The sequence below is a fragment of the Amborella trichopoda genome, chromosome 2 (assembly GCF_054954075.1).
Source record: "Amborella trichopoda isolate Santa Cruz 75 chromosome 2, AtrichopodaSantaCruz75HAP2 v2.0, whole genome shotgun sequence".
Taxonomy (NCBI): domain Eukaryota; kingdom Viridiplantae; phylum Streptophyta; class Magnoliopsida; order Amborellales; family Amborellaceae; genus Amborella; species Amborella trichopoda.
In genome coordinates this window covers 6,265,439-6,287,691 of record NC_142337.1, presented here as the reverse complement: position 1 = coordinate 6,287,691, position 22,253 = coordinate 6,265,439, and the positions used below count along the sequence as shown (strand labels likewise).

The 22,253-nt window shown below is 37.3% G+C and overlaps 1 protein-coding gene across 3 annotated transcripts; it reads right to left on the bottom strand.

The window, feature by feature from the left end:
* Nucleotides 1–3,219: 3,219 nt before the first annotated feature.
* On the bottom strand, nucleotides 3,220–21,216 carry LOC18443145 (S3 self-incompatibility locus-linked pollen protein). 3 transcript variants are annotated; one of them, XM_020672739.2, is made up of 15 exons: nucleotides 20,861–21,216; nucleotides 20,180–20,380; nucleotides 19,148–19,210; nucleotides 15,482–15,641; nucleotides 14,878–14,949; nucleotides 14,528–14,589; nucleotides 11,797–11,891; nucleotides 10,165–10,244; nucleotides 7,751–7,834; nucleotides 6,435–6,551; nucleotides 6,235–6,320; nucleotides 4,722–4,828; nucleotides 4,533–4,624; nucleotides 4,299–4,375; nucleotides 3,220–4,091 (listed from the first exon to the last, which is right to left on the bottom strand). In XM_020672739.2, the coding sequence occupies exons 2-15, from the start codon at nucleotides 20,342–20,344 to the stop codon at nucleotides 3,615–3,617; spliced, it is 1,737 nt and encodes a 578-aa protein (XP_020528398.2). In that variant the 5' UTR covers nucleotides 20,345–20,380; nucleotides 20,861–21,216; the 3' UTR covers nucleotides 3,220–3,614. The 3 variants fall into 3 exon arrangements, with proteins under 3 accessions (XP_020528398.2, XP_020528397.2, XP_006853401.3); XM_020672738.2 differs by having other exon boundaries at nucleotides 20,744–21,153; XM_006853339.4 differs by having other exon boundaries at nucleotides 20,180–21,194.
* Between the last annotated feature and the right edge of the window lie 1,037 nt (nucleotides 21,217–22,253).

The window sequence follows — 22,253 nt, the reverse complement described above, 5'->3', positions numbered from 1 at the left end:
CTAGATATCTGTGTCAAATTTAATGGTGATCCTTTGAAGTCCTACACAGATGGGTATGGAAGAGTTTTATAGGATCATTATTCTTGTTTTATTTATATAATATTTTCTATACTTTTTGGATGTAACTACACCACCAATTTAGAACAAACTCTCTATTCTCAAAATAGCATTTCAACATTTTAACAAAAATATCATTAGAAAGTGTTGTGTTTTATATCCAACATGTCATTTGCCTCGAATTCCCTTTGAAAACATGTCACCTTGGGAGCAATTTTTTAGTCTCTTTATGCCTAATTTTTGCTACTTTTTTTGGGCAACCTGTCAAGCAGAAATAGCAAGAAAACTCGAGGAAAATAAAATGAAATTTGAGAAAATAGTACAATGGTTTCCTCCTCACACTTTTGAGGACGATGAAGGAGAAGTTCCCCAAAGCCACAAACATAAATATAAAAGCCCAAAGTGATATTTAATGTTGTAGTTTTAGGATTTCAATGCTTTGTTCTATTCATATCCATAGATCTCAAAGTCAAGATAATCAACTTGTGTGTTTTTTTAACAATTGAAAAACGTTTTTTTGAAAATTAATTTCTCAGACTCATTGAATTGCTTCATGGTGTTTAAATGAATCTCGATCATATCTCATAGAATAACCATTCAGGCAATTTGCTTCATGGTGCTTAAATGACTCTCACTCAAATCTCATAGAATAACCATTCAGGTAATTTGCTCAAGAATCTCACTCAAATCTCATAGAATAACCATTCAGGTAATTTAGGAATCTCACTCAAATCTCATAAAATAACCATTCAGGTAATTTATGAATCTCACTCAAATCTCATAGAATAACCATTTAGGTACTTTATGAATCTCACTCAAATCTCATAGAATAACCATTCAGGTAATGGCAATGCAGACTCACCTCAATAATTTTGAATGGCAAATACACTTGGTTTCAGACAGTTGGGTTCCCCTCTTGTAGTAAACTTAAGCCTTAGCAATTCAGATTAGAAGACTTGGAGAGATCAGCAAATGTGGATTCCCGTCGATAAAAATGAACTAGTTGCAGTCTGTTTGATGTAGTTTCCCACTGTAGCCAGTTTGAAGTACCAAACAAGGTCATCAATCACATTTCCAAGCCAAGCAAACTCCACATCTTCGAAGCCCGAGTCCTGGTTTTTTTAATAATGAGTTCATTCACTCCAGTTTCCAATTCTCTATCCAAGTGTAAACCTTACTCTTATTCATTCTTCTGTGAAACTGAGAGAGGGGGTGATCAGACCAGTTGGATCTCTCTCTCGCTCTCTGTTTGTCTTGTTGCCAGTTTGAAATGACTTTAATTAAATCATCAATCTCATGCCCAATCAGCATCATCTCGCCAAGCAATCTCTCCATGACTTCATAGATTAAGTCCGACTCTGGGTGTCTTCCAATTTCCATAATGAACGCATGCACACAAGAGTTCACCTCTACCCAACCGCAACCGCGATTTTTTCCTCACCCCCCGAACCCTTATCATTGCACTTTAGATACATTCTCCCATTGGTTCTCGGCTGCATAGACATTGGATAAAAACAGATATACTGTCCCATTGGTTCTTGGCTGCATAGACATTGGATAAAAACACATAGTTCCCTGAATTATCAGGCTCAATATTAAAGAGATGCTTTGCTGCAACTTCAGCTAATTCCACACGGCAATGAACTCGGCAGGCAGCAAGCATGGACCCCCAAACAATCGAACCAGGCTCAAAAGGCATGGTTTCTATAAGATCCAGAGCTTCACAAAGGCAACCAGCTCTACCAAGAAGATCAACCATTTAAGCATGGTGTCTCACTGATGGCCTAGTGACATGGCCTTTGGTCATAGACTCAAACTGCTTTCCTCCTCAAAAGGCATAGTCTCTTTTCATTATTATTATTATTTTTATTTTTATTTTTATTTTTTAACATGGGTCTCTTTTAAAATTTTCCAAAGATTATATACTTGTGAAAGCACATCGTTCATTTGGTTTGTGCCTGCTGCATATCGGGAGATAAACATCATCTAATCAGAGTGGCCATCTTTTCTAATTTTGCCAACCTCATGAATCGGAAAATGGAAATTTCACCAGAATTTTGCAATGAAAATGCATTCGACTGTGAACACCAAATCCCATGTAGACATTCCCAGTGATTTTATTTGATGTTTAATGATCCAAAAAACTTATCATTCTCTAACCCTCTTTCAATATCAATATCTAAAAAAATAATGGACTAAATGCAAAATGTAGTCCTGCGTTTACAAATGTACAATTTGGTCTCATGGGAGCACCATCTCAATACCCTTTGCTCCGGACCATCGATAATACCCATCTCTTGGAAAAGAATAGACTGAATGCACAAGTTTTAATGACCCAGACTTGTAGATTTAGTCCTAATCAAGTTCAGGTTGGGTTGGGGTCCGCTGAACATGTTGCAATGTCTAGTCATGCTCTATGGGATCCAGACCCGGTTAGGTCTGGGCCCCATGAGGTAAACTTGCAGAGTCGACTCAATCAGGACCCAACCTATTTACATCATGCATGTCCCTGAAAATAAACGTATGGATATGCAGGGGAAGTGATGCACGTTTCCCCCCTGCAACACCAAAATTCTTCCCTATCCCACACAAAAATGCATCCCTTCCGAAATAGTATGCGCATAGGGGAATGATAAGATTTGATTTGAGGGTCCTTTTATATTCCTCCCCGACATCCACCCGTTCATTGAATTGATCGATGGTCTATCTGATCATGGGCTGGTGGTGGATTTAGAGCATATTTTTTTTTTGTCTAAATGTAGAATAATTTTTGGGGTGTAGGAGTTTAAGGTGGACCTTTACTTTGGGCCCTCACACCTTGAAAGTGGTTCACTTGTATATATAAAGATAAAAATAGGTCAAATTTTGGGAAATTGACTAGGGTCATGGTGATAGCATCCTTACAACTAAGTCTCCACGTTGTTTCTATTATCAGTAACACCACCCCCACTAACACCTCCAAAAAAAAAATAACTCCTGAACTATTTGAAAAACAGGTCCCTACCTGTCTTCCCCCATTCAATTACCCAAAAAGAAAAGTCAAATACATCCAAAGGGAGGGCAAACCCCACGACCCTCACCCCACCCCCAAGGCCAACAGGGTGTGCGTGTGAGAAAGGAGAGTGGAAGAGAATAATCATCAAAACATCGGCATACTAAGTGTTAAAAGACAATTAAGATCAAATTTGAAGTAAACAGAAGTGGTAATACAATGTGTGAATATCTTCATTCAATCAACACAGTTGACAATCAGACCCAAGACCATGGCATGGCATGGCAGCCCCTATATTCCAAATCACTATGCCAAGATGCCCATCCCAAAAACACAACATTCATAAAAAATACTGCGTCACATATTAACAAAATACTTGACAACACCATGAATACATGGCTTTCTTCCTTCAATGTGGTTTATACAAGCCATGCATACACCACACTTCGCCTTCTCAATCAATTATTCCACAGTAATCTTTAGCAGTCACCATTTGACTGCTTTTTGTTGATAAAGCCCCATCAATAATTGCTTGATTCTCTCATATATTCACAATCTTCATGAATTATGAACTTGGGGTTTGGGGCCTTTGGTTCTCTTGCTCTGAACCATTTGCATACCCTTGGCCCTGTTGGTCTCTCGTATCCCTAAACCTAGAGAGAGAAACGAGTCCATTCACTCCAAATACCCACAACAACATGGACCCAAGTGATGAGAGAGAAGTGGGGTTCGGTGCATCTTCAGGTCTATCCAATTGTTGGGGATCTGACCTTATCTGTTGGTTATCCACTGGCTCATTAGTTGCAGACGATCCCATCTGGGCCATTGGTTCTGTCGATCCTATGGTTTCTGAGCTGTCTGGTGGGTTGGGCCAGGGCCTTCGGGCACGATTCTCCCCGAATTCATCATTTGGGTTTGGAGGCCTCATGTTTAGTCTTGCAATGTGGAGAGTAGATGTGAGAATCGCAGACGAAGTTATGTGGACACCAGTTTGTTGCTGCAACCGAAGCCGGTTTCTCATGAATCTCTGGAGAGCGGGAACCTGAGAACAGATGGTTAGTGAGAGAAGTGATGCATGTTTTTGCTTGTTTTTCTTATGTATAGAGTAAGTGATGTGTTGGTTGAGGGGCAAAGGCACTGGCTGGAGAGAGAGAGAAGACAGTAATCAATAAGAGAAGAAAGACGAACTGCTACTGCATGGCTAGTGAGAGTAATTTATGAGATGGGAAAAATAGGCGCAGTATACTACCTCGAAGCGAATCCAAAAATATAGGACAAGGTGCTGCATAAATGCCGCAGTTGTATAAAAGGCCAAGTAAGAAAACCCTGGATAAGAGGAGAAAGCTTAGTTTGAGCTTGAAAAGCATAAAGAAATTCACCATATGCTGGCGGATACAAGTACATAGATATAAGCTACATACATGCATAAAATACATGTGTTTGACTATAGTTTCAGGTGTTAGAATTTTTTGGGACTGCTTACCATATGCATATGAGAAAAAATAGATGTGAAACACCAGAAAGTACAGCAGGAAAAAGCGAGGGAAGTACTGCATCGAGATTGGAGTGCGGACACTGCATGTTCACAAGCAAAACAGTTAGGGGCCAAAAATGCAAGTGTGCATGCCCGTGATCACGCATAGAAACACAGAGAGAGAGAGAGAGAGATTACCTGATCATTGTAAATACTTCACATAACCACACAAGCAATAACACCATGAAAGCAAGTAGTTGATCATCATAAAACTCAAAGAGGAAGAAGAGAATGCCGATCATAATCTGCAACCAACAGAGGAACTCTATCAAATGAGTGAATACAATAAATGAATCACCAAATACCCTGAACCTAAGGAATCGGCCTTGCATCAAGGTGGTAGGAGCTCGGTTTTCATAGCATTATGTCTCAAGTTCCATTCCTATGTAAGCTTGTCAAAAAAAAAAAACCTAATGAAAAATGAACGGAAAAACCAATGTTACTGTGCAAAACCAGACAAGTTTTGCACCAATTTATGATGTGCCCTCTAGCTAGAGCAACATGATAACTAATACACTTTCTAGCATAGTTATCTAGACTGCTGACTGGTGCCTTGGCTAGTCCAGTCAGAAGTCAAAATTGAGTTTGATAGAAAACCAACCAAAACCACTATTTGACCGACTTTTGGTTAGTTGGACCGACTACCTTTCACCAATTAAACCGGTTAAATAAAAATAGGATTTTTGTTTAATATATTTCATATTTAAACCATTATTCCTACTTTTTTTTTATTTTCTTAAAATCTGGTCCAATCAGTATGACCAGCAGTCAGACTGGTTTTGACTAAACTAGAGCCGCCACCGCTTACGTGGCCAATCCAATTCTGCTAGCACCGCTATGTACATAACCATGATAATAACAAATATTTCCTCAAAACTAAAACACTGAAACACCTAATTTCATCAGTCCAAGATTTCCCTGCTCCAAATATTCTCTTTTTGTAACTATGCAATGCGAGCGTTTGTAGAATCCTCTTGTAGCAGCATACTACACACACTGGCTCCCTTAGGGGAAAGAGCAACTTGGGAGGATTTTTTCGGTATGATTATTTTAGAAAATGGATTTTCAGTTCTTAAAAAGTTAGATATAATCGTCCAACAATTAAGTGGTCTCTAGCCATTTGGGTTGGGGAGGGGGGGGGGAGGTGAAGGGGGTGCAATTCAATGGAGAAGGGGAACTCAAGATGTTATTTTATAGCACTAGCCACTCTAACCACATGGCCTTCAATCCATTCCTAAGGATGGTCTCTATTCAATCTTAGAATTATTTTTTCAGGCACATCTGAAGTCCAAAAAAATTTTTGGAGGTTGGTCACCGAAAAAAACAAAAAAACCTTTTTTTTTAGGTTTGTCGATAACTCCGCCATTGCGAGTCCCAAGCCTGAATGACAAAGGAGGAGGATGTTGTGTTAGGTTGGCAGCCAGCAGAGAACTTTTGCATCTCTATCATGAATCATGATCTAACGTTATATGCTCATTCTAGGGCGGTCCCTATATGCGATAGCCTTGGTCTAACTAAGGGTATAGTCTTTGATAGAGCAGAATGGCTGGCCCTTGATAGAGCAGAATGGCTGAACAGGATTCATATAGCCAACCTCAAATAAAGAGGAAAATGCATGCCATGCTTTAACAAAAAGGAGAAGTAAACTCACCGGTACAAAGACGAGAGATTCAATTACATGCACAAATATCAATTGGAATGTAGGAAGGCGATGACGTGCGTGATGCTGGAGTTGTACTGCAATATTTATGCAAAAGAAATTTCAGCACAGAAAATAAGTAAAAGTATCTCATACCAGGTCTAAACTAGAGAATTAAGCTTAAGAATAGAAGGCATATGAAACAAACTTACCTGTAAACTTAAGCATGCGGGACTGTGTTTCCCTCAGAGTAAAAGAGACTGACATTGTTGTTGTAAAGAACACAAACAGTGACATGATAAGCACACCACACTTGGCCACAAGATAATCTGCATGCAAAAGAAGATATAGCTAGGTAACTGGAACAAAATGCATATATGAGATGGGAAACATTTATATTGATCCCCAGCCCACCATACTAGCCTATGAACGTCCAGCTATGCTGTTTGGTCTTGCAATACAAGAAAAACTCATCAATTGAAGCTAAAAATATAGGATCTGCCAAGTGCAACTCAGCATACCTCAACACCGATCTCATATTTGCTGACATGAATTTGTTAAGACTAGTTTAATGAAAATATATTATCCAAAACCATAGAAAACCGAATGTTTCATACAGTGGGATATCATCTATTGTTATGAACAACAGTAGTAGCATGCCAATACATGTCCCAAATGAATGTTATCAGAAAGCAGTGGAACAGTTCTAACTATGAAGTCAACTTTTCAGAGAAGCAATTATTCATTAGTAAGAGCAACATATATATCAAGATACATTAAACTATATAGGCGTACAAGAGGTATAACTCTTATTAGAAGAGTGAAAGTGTGCCCATAGATAACTCATCACTCCCTTTCTTACCTACGAACTCATTTTCTCATTGGAATATCGAAGGACATGGCCAAAGGGCACTTGCAATAAGTCACCAGTCTCAAAAAACTGTATTACATTGGCAAACCAACATAATTGCCAAGCTACCACATAAGATCTAAATGATAAGCATAATGTTCACAGACAAAATCTGGAGAAATGGATGATTTATTTCAAAGATACATGCGAATAGGTTTAGCTTGTAGACTGAGGCATCATCCATACACTAATGTTGTTTAATACAATAACCATCGATCATATATCCCTTGGTGCGTCATTTATAATATAACATTAGCATCGTTTGTAGGCATCACGAATAGAGTCTTATTTTGACATAAGGAACACTTGCATTAGAGTACTTCTGTACATGGGTAAAAACTTCAGCTCATTATGAAAGAACATGTCATGCCAGTTATCTGGTTCATGAAAATAAAGAATTTTCCTATAAACAACAACGTACATTTAGCAATCCCATAGTTCCTAGTAAATGCAAATATTCTCTTTTTTTTCTTTTAGTTTACTCAATGCAAATACTTATTCTCGTGCCCAAGCACACACACACACACACACACACACATATACATCTAAAAGGGGAACAAGGTAGAAAATATGAAGATGCACATTTAATGTAACCAGAGACAATTTAGGTTTACAAACCTTCGAATCTGGGGAAGACCTCAGCAGATTCATGTGTGAAACTAAGATCGTAGAATTCCTTTGTTTGAAAATTATATAAATAACCTGCAAGTAAAAAATAACTGTTTAGGAAGTGCATAGATGATAGAATGTGCTGGTACAACAAATAAAAATACTGGGTTAACTTGTTTGGGCTTTTTGGTACAAACTTCAAGGGTTCAAACCACTGGTCTCCCTCACCCAAACCGATGTCTAGCAGTAAACCGAGCTTGAGGGAAAAACTTTGGACCATTTCTTAATAGGCTAAAATGTGCTGGTAGAAATCAATTTACTGATTGTTTCAAATCTATAGTTGTATGACAAAGTGTCTGGATCCTAAACAAATAATTTGATTACCATTTGTCGTACAAGGAACAGTGGTACAACTTTCATGCCTGATCATGTAGGTTATCAAATACACGGCAAAGTCGCCTGAGTTAAGGCAACTCTGTGTCACTTCAGTTGAATTGCCTCCAGCAGCAGAAGCTACAGGGACACCTAGTTTCACCAAGGGGCTTGCCCACTTGACTAGCACATAGGTGCTCACCTAGAACATGCAGACCAAGCGTGTAGGGTTTTTACACAGTAACTTTTTAGAGGATATCCATGTGTACATACATGGGGAAACTTTTCATTAACAAAGCCATTATTTCCTGTGGCATTGATGGAAGCCCCAAATACTTGACTGCTCCTGCTCTTACAACTACTCTGGGACAGTCCATATGTGGGATGAATAATATAGCAATTTTTTAACAGCCCACTTTTTCTTTTTTAGAATTGATCACAACATGAATCAGGATGCATTTGTAAAATTTTAAGATCCTAAAAATCCTCCTAAAGTGGTCTGTTGGGTTCGGTCACCGACAGCCCCGTATATAGGTAATTTTTCCTACAAACATATTACTCTAATATTTTATATATGAAAGAGTGAAGAGAAAAAACAAAACATATCCAACAGTTTTCACACATAAACAATAGATACAACTAAAAATTAAGTATTCCAAACTCAAATCTCAAAAAAAAAATACATCAGAAATTCTGACACCATCTAGAGCACAAAATATCAAATTAATAACAAAAAAATATTCCATAATGTATATAACACATATGTACCAACAAAAAAAACAGAAACGTTATTACATCCCAGTTTAACTGCTTTACAAAAGAAACTACTTGACAAATAAAACAAAAAATAGCAAATGAGAGAGAAAAATTTTACTAGATCAAAATCTTGCAAACCTAATTCTAGGTAAGTCGAAATGGTCCAACAATGTTTGGCGAAACAAGAAACAGCCACAAACTCAAAACTCAATTGATTTTGTTAATTGTCCTTTTATCAAAATCAATCATTTTCAAAATTTGTTTTTGATTCTTTTGTAGCTATCAAAATAGCCTCCATGAGATTCTGGGGCCACCCCAACACAAAGAGAAAATGCTAAAATTTCCTAGTAGAGGGTAAACAAAGTGAAAACCCTCAAGTTCTTGGTGAACATTAAAGCAAGCACCTGGAGGCCAAGGGGAAAACGAGAAGAGACACCATCTAGGCTCCTCTAATCATGATAGAAAATGGAAGAACTAGCAAGATTGCCCCAACCAAGGTACCTATGAATGGAAAACCCTCAAATTGAGGGTAGCCATCGACGCAAGCACTAAAGGGTGTCACACCTAAGTGCCAAAGTTTTCTCACCCCTGTTAAAATGGAAAAAGAACACATAATCAAGACTAGCTATTCTCAGTTTGAAAACTGATATTTGAGTTTGCAACATTGTATTCGACCAAATCAATCGATCCTAAAAAGAATCGCACCCCTAGCCCCAATCTACATCAGTAGTTAATTGTCAATGGTCAGATATCGCTTTGCCCTCACTAGAAAACAATAAGAGAATGAATCAAGAATACTGGTCAGTGTTGTATTCTTATTTACACAGACAAAAAAAATATTCGAGACTTAAAATTACATAACAGAAAGAAAAGGAAATTAAATTACATAATATGAAAAAGGAATATAATTAAATGCCCAAAGAAATTGTATTGGAAACCATAAAAATCTCAGTTTTGTTTTCTAGCAAATATAGCCGAATTCGATATTGTTAGACTCAAACAAGTTGGCAACTTGGTCATGACCGCACATCATGCCAAGTTCCGTTAAAATCAAAAGTCAAAACTGAGGGTACCCAGTCATGAGGTGTGCTCAAGACATGTAACCTCATGAACTGAGTTAATGAACTAAACCCAGAACCTACAATAGACCAAGGAAAATTGCAATCACGTATAAGTATCAAACACAATATATTTAATAGTAACTGTATTGTGCAAAATAGATCAAATAGCACCCACAAAAAGTAAGTCTGTCACAAGAATGCCCTAGTGAACATTTTATAACCAACAACTCATACCTTGACCAGGAGCACTCAACAAACTGTTCATCAAGATCGTGTCATACCCAACGAAACTATTTATGAGAAGCCGCAGCCACCTAGAGAGAGGGGGGGGAATACTAATCAGAAAAAATAAAGGGAAAAATAACTGCTCATTCATATTACTAGTATGCGCAATTACATGAATGCAGACACAAAATTATGAAAAATAGTGTTATCTTTGTCAGTATCACTCAAGTTCACAGAGAAGCACATCCACTGTTGATAAGCTAACTTTTGGGGAACAAAGTGGGGAAGTAAGACTAGGGGATCCACTCATTCTTTCACTTGACCCTTCTCTGTTTTAATTTAGTGAATTTATCATGTGAATTACAATATGCGTCAGCATGTGGCAGCTGATGGGTGTGTATAAATCACAGATACATGCATGTGTATATGTTCATCGAAGTAAGAAACATCAACCATTTGTATGCACATAGATCCAAAGGCTTTTTATAATCAACACACAGGCATATTTAAAGTGGTATGTACCAATAATAATCAATTCATAGTATCATCTAATGCATTCAATACCCTCTCCGAACTTTAGCCATGGTGGGCACTGCCACCTTGGAGCCCTGTCCAACCTTATGATTCTGTGTTTTCTTCTGTTCTTTTTGTTTTTTCCTCACTCTAGGTTCTTTACTCCCTCTCTCACTCCCCCCCCCCAAAAAAAATAAAAAAAAATAAAAAATAAAAAAAATGAAGAAGAAAAATTCTCTTCCCCCAGGGCCTTGGTAACTTCATTTCTCTCTGAGCACCCGGTTTGTGGGTTGCCCCTTCTCATCCCCCTGATCTTCACTTCTTTCTCTCCCCCTCTCCAGATTTTTGCCCTGGCTTTTTATTTCATATTAGAGCTTGTTTCTGTTTTTTGGACCATCCCTATCTCTCCCCTAGCTCCAGTGACTGAGCGCCCAACTTGTGGGTGGTCTCCACTGTGACTTTTAGATTGTTGCTCTCCAAATCCTCAGTGGCTGAGCATCCGACTTGCGGGTGACCTCTACTCATTTTTAGACATTTGCACTCCTTTGGCGAGTGCCTCTTTCTTTTTTGTTAGCTTTATTTTCATGCAGACACCTGTGCAAGTGGGCCATCCCTCTGTTCATTTTCACTATTCCCCCTTACCCTTTCTTTATCTATCGCCTACTTGTCATTACATGCTTTATTCTGCGTCTTCCGCGCCTTTCCATCTTCTTTTTTCTCTCTTTACTATTTTGGTAGAACCCCAATCTACCACTAAGGCTTCCTCTGCCCTCTGAAAATCTTCCCCTTTCGTCTCTTCTGGCCCCTCTTTCCATCCCACTATTTCCCAACTCCCCTCCCCCGCTTCTTTTTTCCATCCACTTGACATATCACATTAAAAGGTTGACATTAAAAAAACAGAACTCTCAATCTCCATAAACAACCAACATCAAACTTGTGAGGTTTCAAAATCTTGTATAAGCAACAGTCTGACTTACAAGGTTACACCATATAAAGAAGAGAACAAAGCATTGAAGAGACATACTTAGATGCAATATTATTTATTGTAACAAGCCGCCTGAAGAATGGCAAGTCTCTTCCAATTAAACTTCAACTAGTAAACACTAGAGAAAGGCCAGTTTTCAAAACCTGTTTCCAAAGCATGGATGTTGAGCAGAAATGCTGACATTAATAGTGCGCACATTATGCTTCGATTTGGCAGCTTCAGGAAGCATGAAGTAACCCTGCACAACATGTAAAACGATGAACTGTTTTAAAATACTGTATTCACCAGCATATCACAAGCAAAAAGATAAAAGACATACTCAAGAGTGACTAGACTAGCCTTAGATATCTAATTTTTGCATAAGACAATAATTCGTACAGAGAAAAAGAATTTGTCAACCAAGTCAAAGTATAATTTGTGTTTCACCAAAACAAAAGTATCGGTACACTAGTCACATTTATGCAATCTATCAAAAACATAAGAAACAATAAAATGAGGATGTATTACATCTTAATAAGGATGGTCAACCCCATAGAAAACACAGGTAAAGTTACAATTAAGAAAAGAAATCCCATATATTCAGAACCTAATGAACCCAGAGCATCAGGCATATGCTTAACTATGAAAAACGAAATCTCCAAGGATGTGGCAATCTAAAGGATCTATTACAGAGCTCTAGCACATTGCAGTCTTTTAAGAGTCAATGAATGCCTCGATAGCCCCCCAAACCCATCAAAAGACCCTCATACAATCAAGAGGCTAAAGAAATGGCTCGCTAGCCCCCCATTTATTCCCATGAATGTGTTTGTCACTTTCTCAAGAAAATCTCAGGAAGTGGATCCCATTTTCCCAATCAAATACTGTCATAGAGAAGCTTGAGAACCCTTAAGAGCACCACTACATATCCTTGACCTTCGAAAGAGAAGATTCAATGCCCACCATGGTTGTCTCAGAAATTTAGAGGTGCGCTTCAGATAAGAGACAGCCTCCTCATCTTGAGCCAAAACTTCAAGGTGAGCGTCCCAAGAAACAAAGGATGAGACATATGCATCACACCTAGTGCTTATAACCCTAGAATTGAACGTGTGCTTTCAACAGAGAGTAAAGCTCTATTTATTATATCAACATTTCTGAGATTAAAACCAACCCCTAAATCCCAACAACCGACAACACACCCCCCCCCCCCCCCCCCCCGAGAAAAAATAAAAAATAAAAAAACCAAAATATAAAAAATCAGGGGACCCCAACAAGAAAAGGGACAACGAGAAAAAATAAAAATCTGGGGGGTGCAAGGAGAAAAGGGAAAAAGAGAAAGTATATTAAGGCACGGAGGGCATTAAAAAATTTGGAGATTCAAACCCCAAACATTAAAGAGGTACCCATGCCATTTCTCATCCAATGTATGTGCATTTTCTAGCTGGTCGCAACATAACTTCCACTGGGGTCCATTTGAAACTTCGGTTCTTCACAAACTAGTAAAAACCTTCCTCTTTTTTTTTCTTTCGCATACACTAACAGAAAGGCTCCTAAAAATGGCTCGGAACTGGAAATCTAGCAATTCATTTAATGATGCAGTCACCAATTGACACACAATAAGTTTGTGCTTAGATGTCAGTTTTGGGTAGTCAAAAGCACAATTTGATGATTACAGCCCCCACTTCTAAGGATTTTCCTTAGTTCAGGCAACCTGAGGTTCAAATCAACATCCGAATTCTAATGGAAAAGTAATGATGAATTTAATGCCATACTTCCACCTTACGTAGCTTTGTGCTTAGATGGCATGTCAGTTTTTTATGGCCCAATATTTGATTTGAAGATCTCTCCAAGAACTACAAATTTAATTTCTAAGGATTTTCTTGAAATCATTTCTACCCTAGCTCACACAATGAGGAAGCCAGAACCTTGAACTACTCGTTAGGATCAATCCTTTGGGTTCTATATCGATTCCGAAACCTGCTATTCGACTTGTGGAAAACTGGAAACATTTATAATACAGGTATTGCTCCAAAGAATTTCAAGGCAGGGCAATTCAAAAGGCCCAAAACCCAAACACCAAACACAAAGTTATGGAACAATATTTTCAATGCCTAGAAAATATTCAGCTTGAATGTGAGAGAGAGAGAAAGAGAGAGAGAGAGAGGGAGAGAGAGAGAGAGAGAGAGAGAGAGAGAGAGAGAGAGAGAATTGGATAATGCTTGACATATCAAAGGCTATCTAAAGAATGTCCCCTTAGTGAGGTTCACCACAACCCACAAGATCAAGTGTTGCTTGAATATATGTGCTCCTTTGGTTGTATAACATGTAAAGGAAAAACTTAATATGGTGTATCTAGCAGGTACACTCTGTAAGGCTAGATATATGTGTATGAAAACCATTAGATCTTGAGAATTGGGACTTGCATGTCTAGAGAATCCAACATTCTAGTAGATTGCATGCCACCTATGGTGCTTTTTGCTAGTAGATAGAACTGGGCATCAAGCTTCTAATAAAATTCTTCAAGGTTCTCTTAAGTTGTAACTTTTTTTTTCCTCGTGAACTTATCAAGAAAATGCACAAATTCTTTGCTTTTATTGCAAATTTTACACTGATTGTCCTAACTAAATACTCGAAATAAGCCTGCATCATAATGTATAGTTAGTTGTATACAAAGAAGTTTTTATTAAAACTGTAGCAACATGAGTTGACATTGCAAAAAGTTAGATGCTAGTGGCCACCCATTTTTACTTGTTTTGCTTTGTATGTTTCAGTCTGACACCACCTTTGGCACAGAGTTGACTAATAATCTTTTACTGAACAATAAAACTTAAAGTATAATAACTTTCCAAAAAAGAAACATTATAAGAAAGATAGATAAAAAGGTAGCTGCAAATACACCTTCTCCATTGTGTATAAATAGGTGGGCTCAGATGCTTTGCTTCTTTCATCTAGCCATTGCACTGCCACCAAAGAAAGAAATTCAGCTAATGGAAAAAAGAAATTCAGCTAAATGGAAAACTGTTTTTACAAAGGAAAATTCCAAATACAAGAAGTTGGATAATTTTTCCTATAGAAGCCAATGTTCCACACACACGAAATTAATTGATTTGAGCAAGAAAAAAAAAATGAAGTCTACACATGGAACAGGGTAAGCCATATTAATTTTTCAAATAGAAACAAGTTTTTTGAGCTCTACAGCACACAAATATCCCAAAAATGATTGCAAATGAAATACAAGAAAACTATACCTATAAAGGAATCCATCTTCTCCAGGTCTGACCTATGTAACCACGTTGAAATATCCAGAAGCACCTTCAATCCTGCAATCTTCTGTATTTAAATTTCAGTTCTCAGTTTAAAGCTAATTCTTCCAGGTTCCAATACTCAAAAATTCAGATGATAAAAATTTAGAACTATGAAGATGGTGAATTTTTCATCACATAAGATAACGATTAGTGCCAAAGGATATCAAAGGGGGAATGGCCATAAAAACTAACGTCTGAAGAATTCTTTCCTAATAAGTAATAGCCTTAATAGAAGATTCGCAATTAAATAGCTCCCAAATGCTACATCCATGCAACACTTTCTTCAAAGGATTCAGAGCCCCTTAAATCTTGGTGGTCGAGAAACAGGATAATTTGGAAATGTAGAAGATATTTATTTAAGCATCTTCCGTCATCAATATTTTCAGATACATTTGTAACAAGGGGTGTCTATCACAGATTTTCAGGGTTTTGTTTTTACGTTATAGATTCCTCAGGTTTCCTGGACTTATCTCTGATCATATTACACATTTTCGGAACATTTTGCTACAACAAAAAAAACAATCCAAGGTTTAAACATCCGAAGCACCTGAAGCAATCTGATTCAACCAAAATTTCGGTGTAATAAACTTAAGTCCGCCTCCATGGACATCAGGGATCTGGATATTATCCGCCAGTTCTCCCTGCTTGAGAGTATCTATCACAGTACGAGTAAAAGCTTTATGTGTCCACAGCCCAGCACTAGTTATCTGGAGAAAAATGAGAATCAAGACAAAAATATTAAAATGGTCAGCAAGCAAAAATACAAGAATACAAATATCTGACAGAAATAACACAAAAGCATATTCAAAATACTATTTATCAATACTAGAAAAACTATGTGAATCACTAGGTGGCTCATCAAACGAAAATTTCCCACTCATATCCAACATTCTTTACGGGAAAAAAAAGGGTCTGCAAGCATGGGTGGTAAAGGTGGTGGGTGCCAAAACATGCATCTAGAGTTCCATTCCTACCAGGTCCCATTTTAACACACAAAAAAGAAAAAAAAAAAAAAAAAGGAAAACCACCAATCACAAGCTAGCAACCATGAATATGTTAATCACATCGAAATCTGCCACAAAGAATCCCAATAATAATATAGCCAAATGTAAACCATTCTCATTTCTTGGGCTTTGGCCTAGTGGTAGGCACCCCCAGCTAGTAAGCAAGAGGTCAAGGGTTCGACCCTTTGAGGTTTGTCCCCAAAAACAAATCAGCTGAGCTAATTCTTCTCCATGGATTGGATATAGATTACTATAGATGGTTTGGTGCTTCGTAACCCTAGAGGAGTGGAATATGGACAGGTTTTCTGGATTCACAAGGTGCATTTCTTGTGGGCAGTGGCCCCCGTAGCTCTGCAACGAATTTAAGGAAAAAGCTTGCGGGAAATGATTCAACTCTTGACTTAGTCGCAAAAGATAAATAATCGCGAGCAACAGCATCGGCAGTAATTATTTCGAGAAGCAAGTTCCATCCCTGGTGTATTAGAATGAAAAACAGAAATGGAAGAAACAAGACCTTAACATTTTGAAAATTGGAGAATAGTGCATGTGTTCCAAGAAGGAATCATGGCAGATGAGCGTGGCAGAAAGGGCACGCATTCAGATGAAGCCAAAGTTTTTTAGAGTTTTTTTTTTATAAAGCCACAGTTTTTGAGAGTTAAGCTGCCAGTTTTATAGCTCAACCCTTTAGGGAATCTCATAACACATAACCATATTTCTTTTTATATTTTAAGGAAAACACATAACCATATTTCTTTTTATCTTTCAATGAAAACTTGATCAGGGGACCTCTTACCGCACTGATTTACCGCAATAAACAAAGGCATTCTCAACAAAAACATGGTCTACATTTAATAATGTGGTTGACAATACATAGGAAGCACAACACCTACAATAAGAGATCAGCATGAAAAGAGAAGACCGTAATGGCTGCCTAGAATGCTTGGACGAGACAAAACTGTGACGATCAAAGTGCTTGGTATACATTAACAGCTGATCTGATCAACTTATTCATGGCAAGCTCTCTAGCATAGAGTGGTAATCAATTCTATTGGTGTTAAAACATACAGCACCACACATTTGCCATATACAACATCGTCGTGCTGTTTGTTTCTTAATTAGTAAACATAATTGCAGAAATTGAAAGTAGTACATCACAAAAGAGAGAGAGGAAAAAAAAAGGATGTACAAATGTGCGAATATACAGAATCTAATGGTTTTAAAATTAGGTGGACTAAGATAGAATATATTGAATGCAAGTTCAGTAATCAAAGGAGTAGAAACGAAGAAGTTGCTAAGATTGATGGCCAAGAAATACCTAAAAGAGAGTATTTTTTATATCTTGAGTCAATAATCTAGGAAATAGAGGGATTGAGGAAGACATCGCACATAGAATTAGAGCTGGGTGGGCGAAGTAGAGATATGCAACCAGAGTTTATGTAATCGCCACATACTAATGAAGCTGAAGGGGAAGTTCTATAGGACAACTATGAGACCAACTTTATTTTATGGGACAAAATGTTGGGTGGTCAAGAAACAACATACCCATAGGATGAGTCTAGTTGAGACGCAAATATTGAAATGGATGAGTGGCAAGACAAGAAAGGATAGAATTCAGAATGAATACATTCTAGGGAACTTTGGGTCGCTCCAATACGCGACAAGATAAGAAAAAGGAAACTTAGGTAGGCTGGCCATGTGCAGCACAAACCCAATACAGCACCGTTTAGGAGATGCAATTTGATTCAAGTGAAAGGCACTAAAGACATGAGAAAAGCCCAAAAGAACATGGATGAAAATAGTGAGAGAAGATATGAGGACTTATGGTCTTACTGAGGTTATGGTCCTTGATAGAGCAGAATGGCAGAACAGGTTCGTGTAGCCAACCCCAAATAGTTGAGATACAGCTCTGATGATGATGATGATGAAGAAGAAATATGCCAATGTACCCTCTAGGGAAGCCTGAAGTCTTGAAAACCTCCTCATCTCTCCAAAGCCCAATATTAGTTAACTCATCATGTATGCCTTTAGTTTCTCTTAGGACATGAAAATATCCTACATACACAATATTTCCAGGTGATTCTAGATCTCTGCATAAACAAATTGTTCAACCTCAAGATGATACCGACATCCCCTCCAATCCACATAATGGCATTCAAAGAAAGTAGAGTTCTCCTTTAACTCCATACACGCTCCTAACGTCACTCATAATGTCATGTTACATAAATTTTACACCAGTAAAATGCATAGGGCCCTCTACGAGATCCCACTGACGACATAATTTCCAGCTCTATACTTGCCATGACACAATATCTTGGTTCTGATCATGGCAATTTACTTCTCCTAGAGTACGATTGCATGGGAAAAGCTCATTTGCAATGGTTTATCTAGACCCACCAGGAAAACAGCAATTATTGAATACCACAACAAAGTAGAATAAGAAGTACAAGTTGAAAGAGCACCCTCCTTCTCTATGAAGTCTAGTGAGTTAACTATGCAAAGCACTTGGTTAACTACACATGGTACAAATCATATGATGGTTAAACTACTAATGGGCATCGACTCTATGAAAATTCCATGGCGAAAAATGTACAAAACCTCCTTAATACAAAGAGCTTTTGTACATCAACTCTATGAAAATTCCATGGAGAAAAATGTTAAAAACCTCCTTCAAGAGATTAGAATTTTCCATGACTCTCGCTCTGGAACCTTATAGAAGGGTATTGAAGGAAGCTTGTCAAGCATCTAACTTTGCATGGATGTCCACCACGTGGACACAAGTGGTCGTGTTCAAGGAGTTAGATGGTTGATATCCTTGGAATATATCCATAGAAAAACCAGTGCAGATGCAATCTCTCTCGCATAGAAGGAGCCAACAGGGATGGACTCTATGTTTGCACTCCATGCCTTCATTGTATCCTATGAATGTGATGTATCTCATACACCCCTTTCTTATGCCTCAATAAATGTTAAGCTTCAATAAATGTTAACTCCCAAAGAATGGAATGAATCAGAGTTCACTGTTAATCCTTTTACCAACAACCATCCTAAACTTTAACATGTGGACATACATATGCAACTGGGTGATAGGCAAGTACAATTCATGAGACAATAAATTATTAATCCATCTGCAACCACAAGCCCACCCATATAACATGCACAAGCATGATCTATCTACAGAAGAAAAAAATAATAATCAGCACAAGATGTACCTTAATTTGGACGAGATGAGCTTCTAGTATTTCAGGTCCAGATAATTCACTAGAACAACCCGGCTTCACATGCAAACAAATATAAAAGATCAGTTTGTATGTAATTCCAGAGAAGTATTGAATAAAATAATGAAATACTTGCAGTGCCACATGGTGCACACAAGGAACGATCAAAAGCCCCAACAAACTAGAGAGACTACTATAGCAAAAAATGAAAAAAGAAAATGCATAATTCAGGATAGCAGACAACCACACAACAACAACATTAGGCAAGCTTCTCCGTAATGCTAAGTATAATGAACGGAACTTAGCATCAAGGTACAATATTCTGACAAAAAACAGATGTTTTAGTGGAATGAGAATGCAAAGCCTCTTGTTTCTTTCCATTTTTTTTTCTTTTCTTTTTTATGTATATGATATCTATGGGCATCCTCTATTAATTGGTCCAAAAAAGATGAACTCCCCCCTGAGTTTTTTCTTTTCCATGTTTTTACCATCATTAATACCATGAATTCCATTCATAAAGTTGCGCGTATAGCAGAAAAGTAAAAATAACCGCAAGAAGTGAAATAACGCCAAGCAAATGGCTCAACGGAGAGAGTCTTACAAGGCTGCGTAAAGAAGAGTCTACTACCAACTTCCTATTTCTGCTTTGACAAAAAGTCCACAAGAAAAAATACCTCACATCATTCACCCCTATTTTCAATGACTAATAGTTTATGCATATGAGTAATTGACTGAATGGGACAAAATTAAAATCCCAGTATTTCGAATGAACAAATAAAAATTAAAATTTTCACCTCACTGGATAAATAAAAAATTTAAATTTAAAAGAAAACCCCAGTATTTCAAATGAACAAAACTGTTACTACATATTACTGAACAATTAACAATTAAATATCTAAATATTGTCAAGAGACAAATAAATACATAAAATAAAAATTCACAATCAAAGCATATGACAACTTCTAATAGAACGATTTTTCTTTAAAAAAATACATAAGAGTTCGAAGGTATTTAAGGCCACCCTACCTGTGCAACGAAATTGGTGTGCATCACAACCAATAAGCAAAACAAGGCAAAAGCAACCACCAAAAAGACATACTCCAAAGCCACTCTGATCCTCGGCTTAAGCAATTGAGAAAGCTTCGTAGAACACCAGGCGTGAACACGCAGTAACATCTGCTCTAGATCCATTCTGACCTCTAATTTTTCTTCTTTTGCCCAAAATTTCTACAAAAAATCACCAGATATCAGTATGAACCTCATCTCCTTCAATCTGAATCCATTCCTTTTAAAGCTGTTCTCAATTCCAAGGTAAACCCCAATTTGGTATAATCCAAAATTCTAGGGTTTCAGCGATGAAAATGACAATTCTCCCTATGTAAACAAAATTATGTACCAAAATCCTTTGCTTTCTTCCAAATTCTACGTTTGAGCGTCCCTACAAGTAAAATTCAGGCCAGGCAACTACTTGACAACCTAAATTCTACAGTCGAATCTAGAATTCCAAACAACAACAAAAAAACAATGAAAAACTGATGGTCTTTCTTAATCCCAAAAGCAAAATAACTCGGCCTGTTTCAATTCACAAACCTGATCATCTAGGTTTTCAGCTTAAAACAAACTCCAACACTTGTTTCAATTTTCCAAATAATTTTCTGGTACTGAAATAAAACCATGGCAATAAACCAAAGAATCAAAGCGCCAGACCGGAGAAACACAAAAGAATTTCCCAGGTTCCCTAGTTAGAAGAAGCAACTCTGGGGTTCAGGAGACCACTCAGGGGCCACGTCCGCCATGAGTGAATACCACGAGCATTTTTTAATATAGGAAATGGATAATTTAGTGGGAAGTCGAAGAAAAACTAGGGCACAAATTTATAGGAAAATATAGAATGAGACTTGGGAATGGGCTGGGGCTGGGGGTCAAGGTGGTAGGTCCCCAAACACTAGTTACCATGTCACCACCTTTGTCCTTTCTCTTCCCACCGCTAACACCATCCCGTCGATACACCTTTGATACATAGTCGTCACAATAATTGTACCGGGCGGCATTGGATGCGAGGCGGTCACAATAACTATGATCATTGGATATGAAATTAGGGGGCTACAATTATTCGCTCAAACGTCAAAATAAATTTTATCAAACATCCCAACTATCAAATTTCACATTAAATAGTTGCAAAGAATTGTGACCGCTTTATATCAAATATACATATCGTTATTATACGCAACCGCTAAATTTATAGTCCTTAATAACATATTTTATGTGTGAGGGTAAGCGTACCATGATCCGTAGGACAATATAATCGCCTTAATTTGATTGTTTAAAGTTGCTATTAATCACGCCTTGTAGTATATGTTGGCTTGTAGAAGATTCCCTCGAATATTCTATATCATCTTCCATAGTGCCCTGTGAATATTGGTGATGATTTTTATTTGCTTTCCTGTATTGTTTCTCATTTGTATTACCTAAATGACAATAAAGGGAGAGGGAAGCTTATACAAAGTGTTGTTATGAAACTTTAGCAACTTTTAATGGTAAAGAGATGCTAAAGTTGCCTAATCTCTAAAAAACTGCGATTTACCTTCTAAAAATTGAGCTCCTTGAATTCCACTAGAATTCCACTAACATACACGAAAAGATTTCTCCTTCTAAATCAGCCCAAAAAAGAATAATAAAAAATCTTATGAGTAGATTAAGAAAATATTCTCTAGTCAAAGATTTATTAAATCAAGAAAAATTTCTCAAAATAACAATAATTGAAGATTTCACCAATATATTTTGCTTTAAATTCAGATGGGTGTGGTTTCTATAACGTTGTAACCTTAAACAATCCAATGAAGACGCACCTCCAAGTTTTATCATAATATGTAATATTGGTGTAAAAATTCGTAGAATTATCTGAAAATCTATTTTTCATATCTAATTACAGAATTTAAAACTCTAAAAATGGTTAAATCAAGTAGATCTATAAATATATAAAAATCTTGAAAATGGACGGTCTAGATAATATGTTGCAACATGCACTATTTATGAGACTCAAAATCTTTTTCTTTTTTTTCATAAGCATAATCTTGATGTCGAGATAATCAATAAAAAA

Bases quoted from the DNA above. Each gene is read 5' to 3' on its own strand.
- LOC18443145 (XM_020672739.2), bottom strand. From the start codon at position 20,344: ATGGATCTAGAGCAGATGTTACTGCGTGTTCACGCCTGGTGTTCTACG. The intron at 19,211-20,179 runs GTAGGGTGGCCT...TTGCATGTGAAG, and splicing joins ACACCAATTTCGTTGCACAG to CCGGGTTGTTCTAGTGAATT. The intron at 6,552-7,750 runs GTTTGTAAACCT...TTTTGCATGCAG, and splicing joins GGTCTTCCCCAGATTCGAAG to ATTATCTTGTGGCCAAGTGT.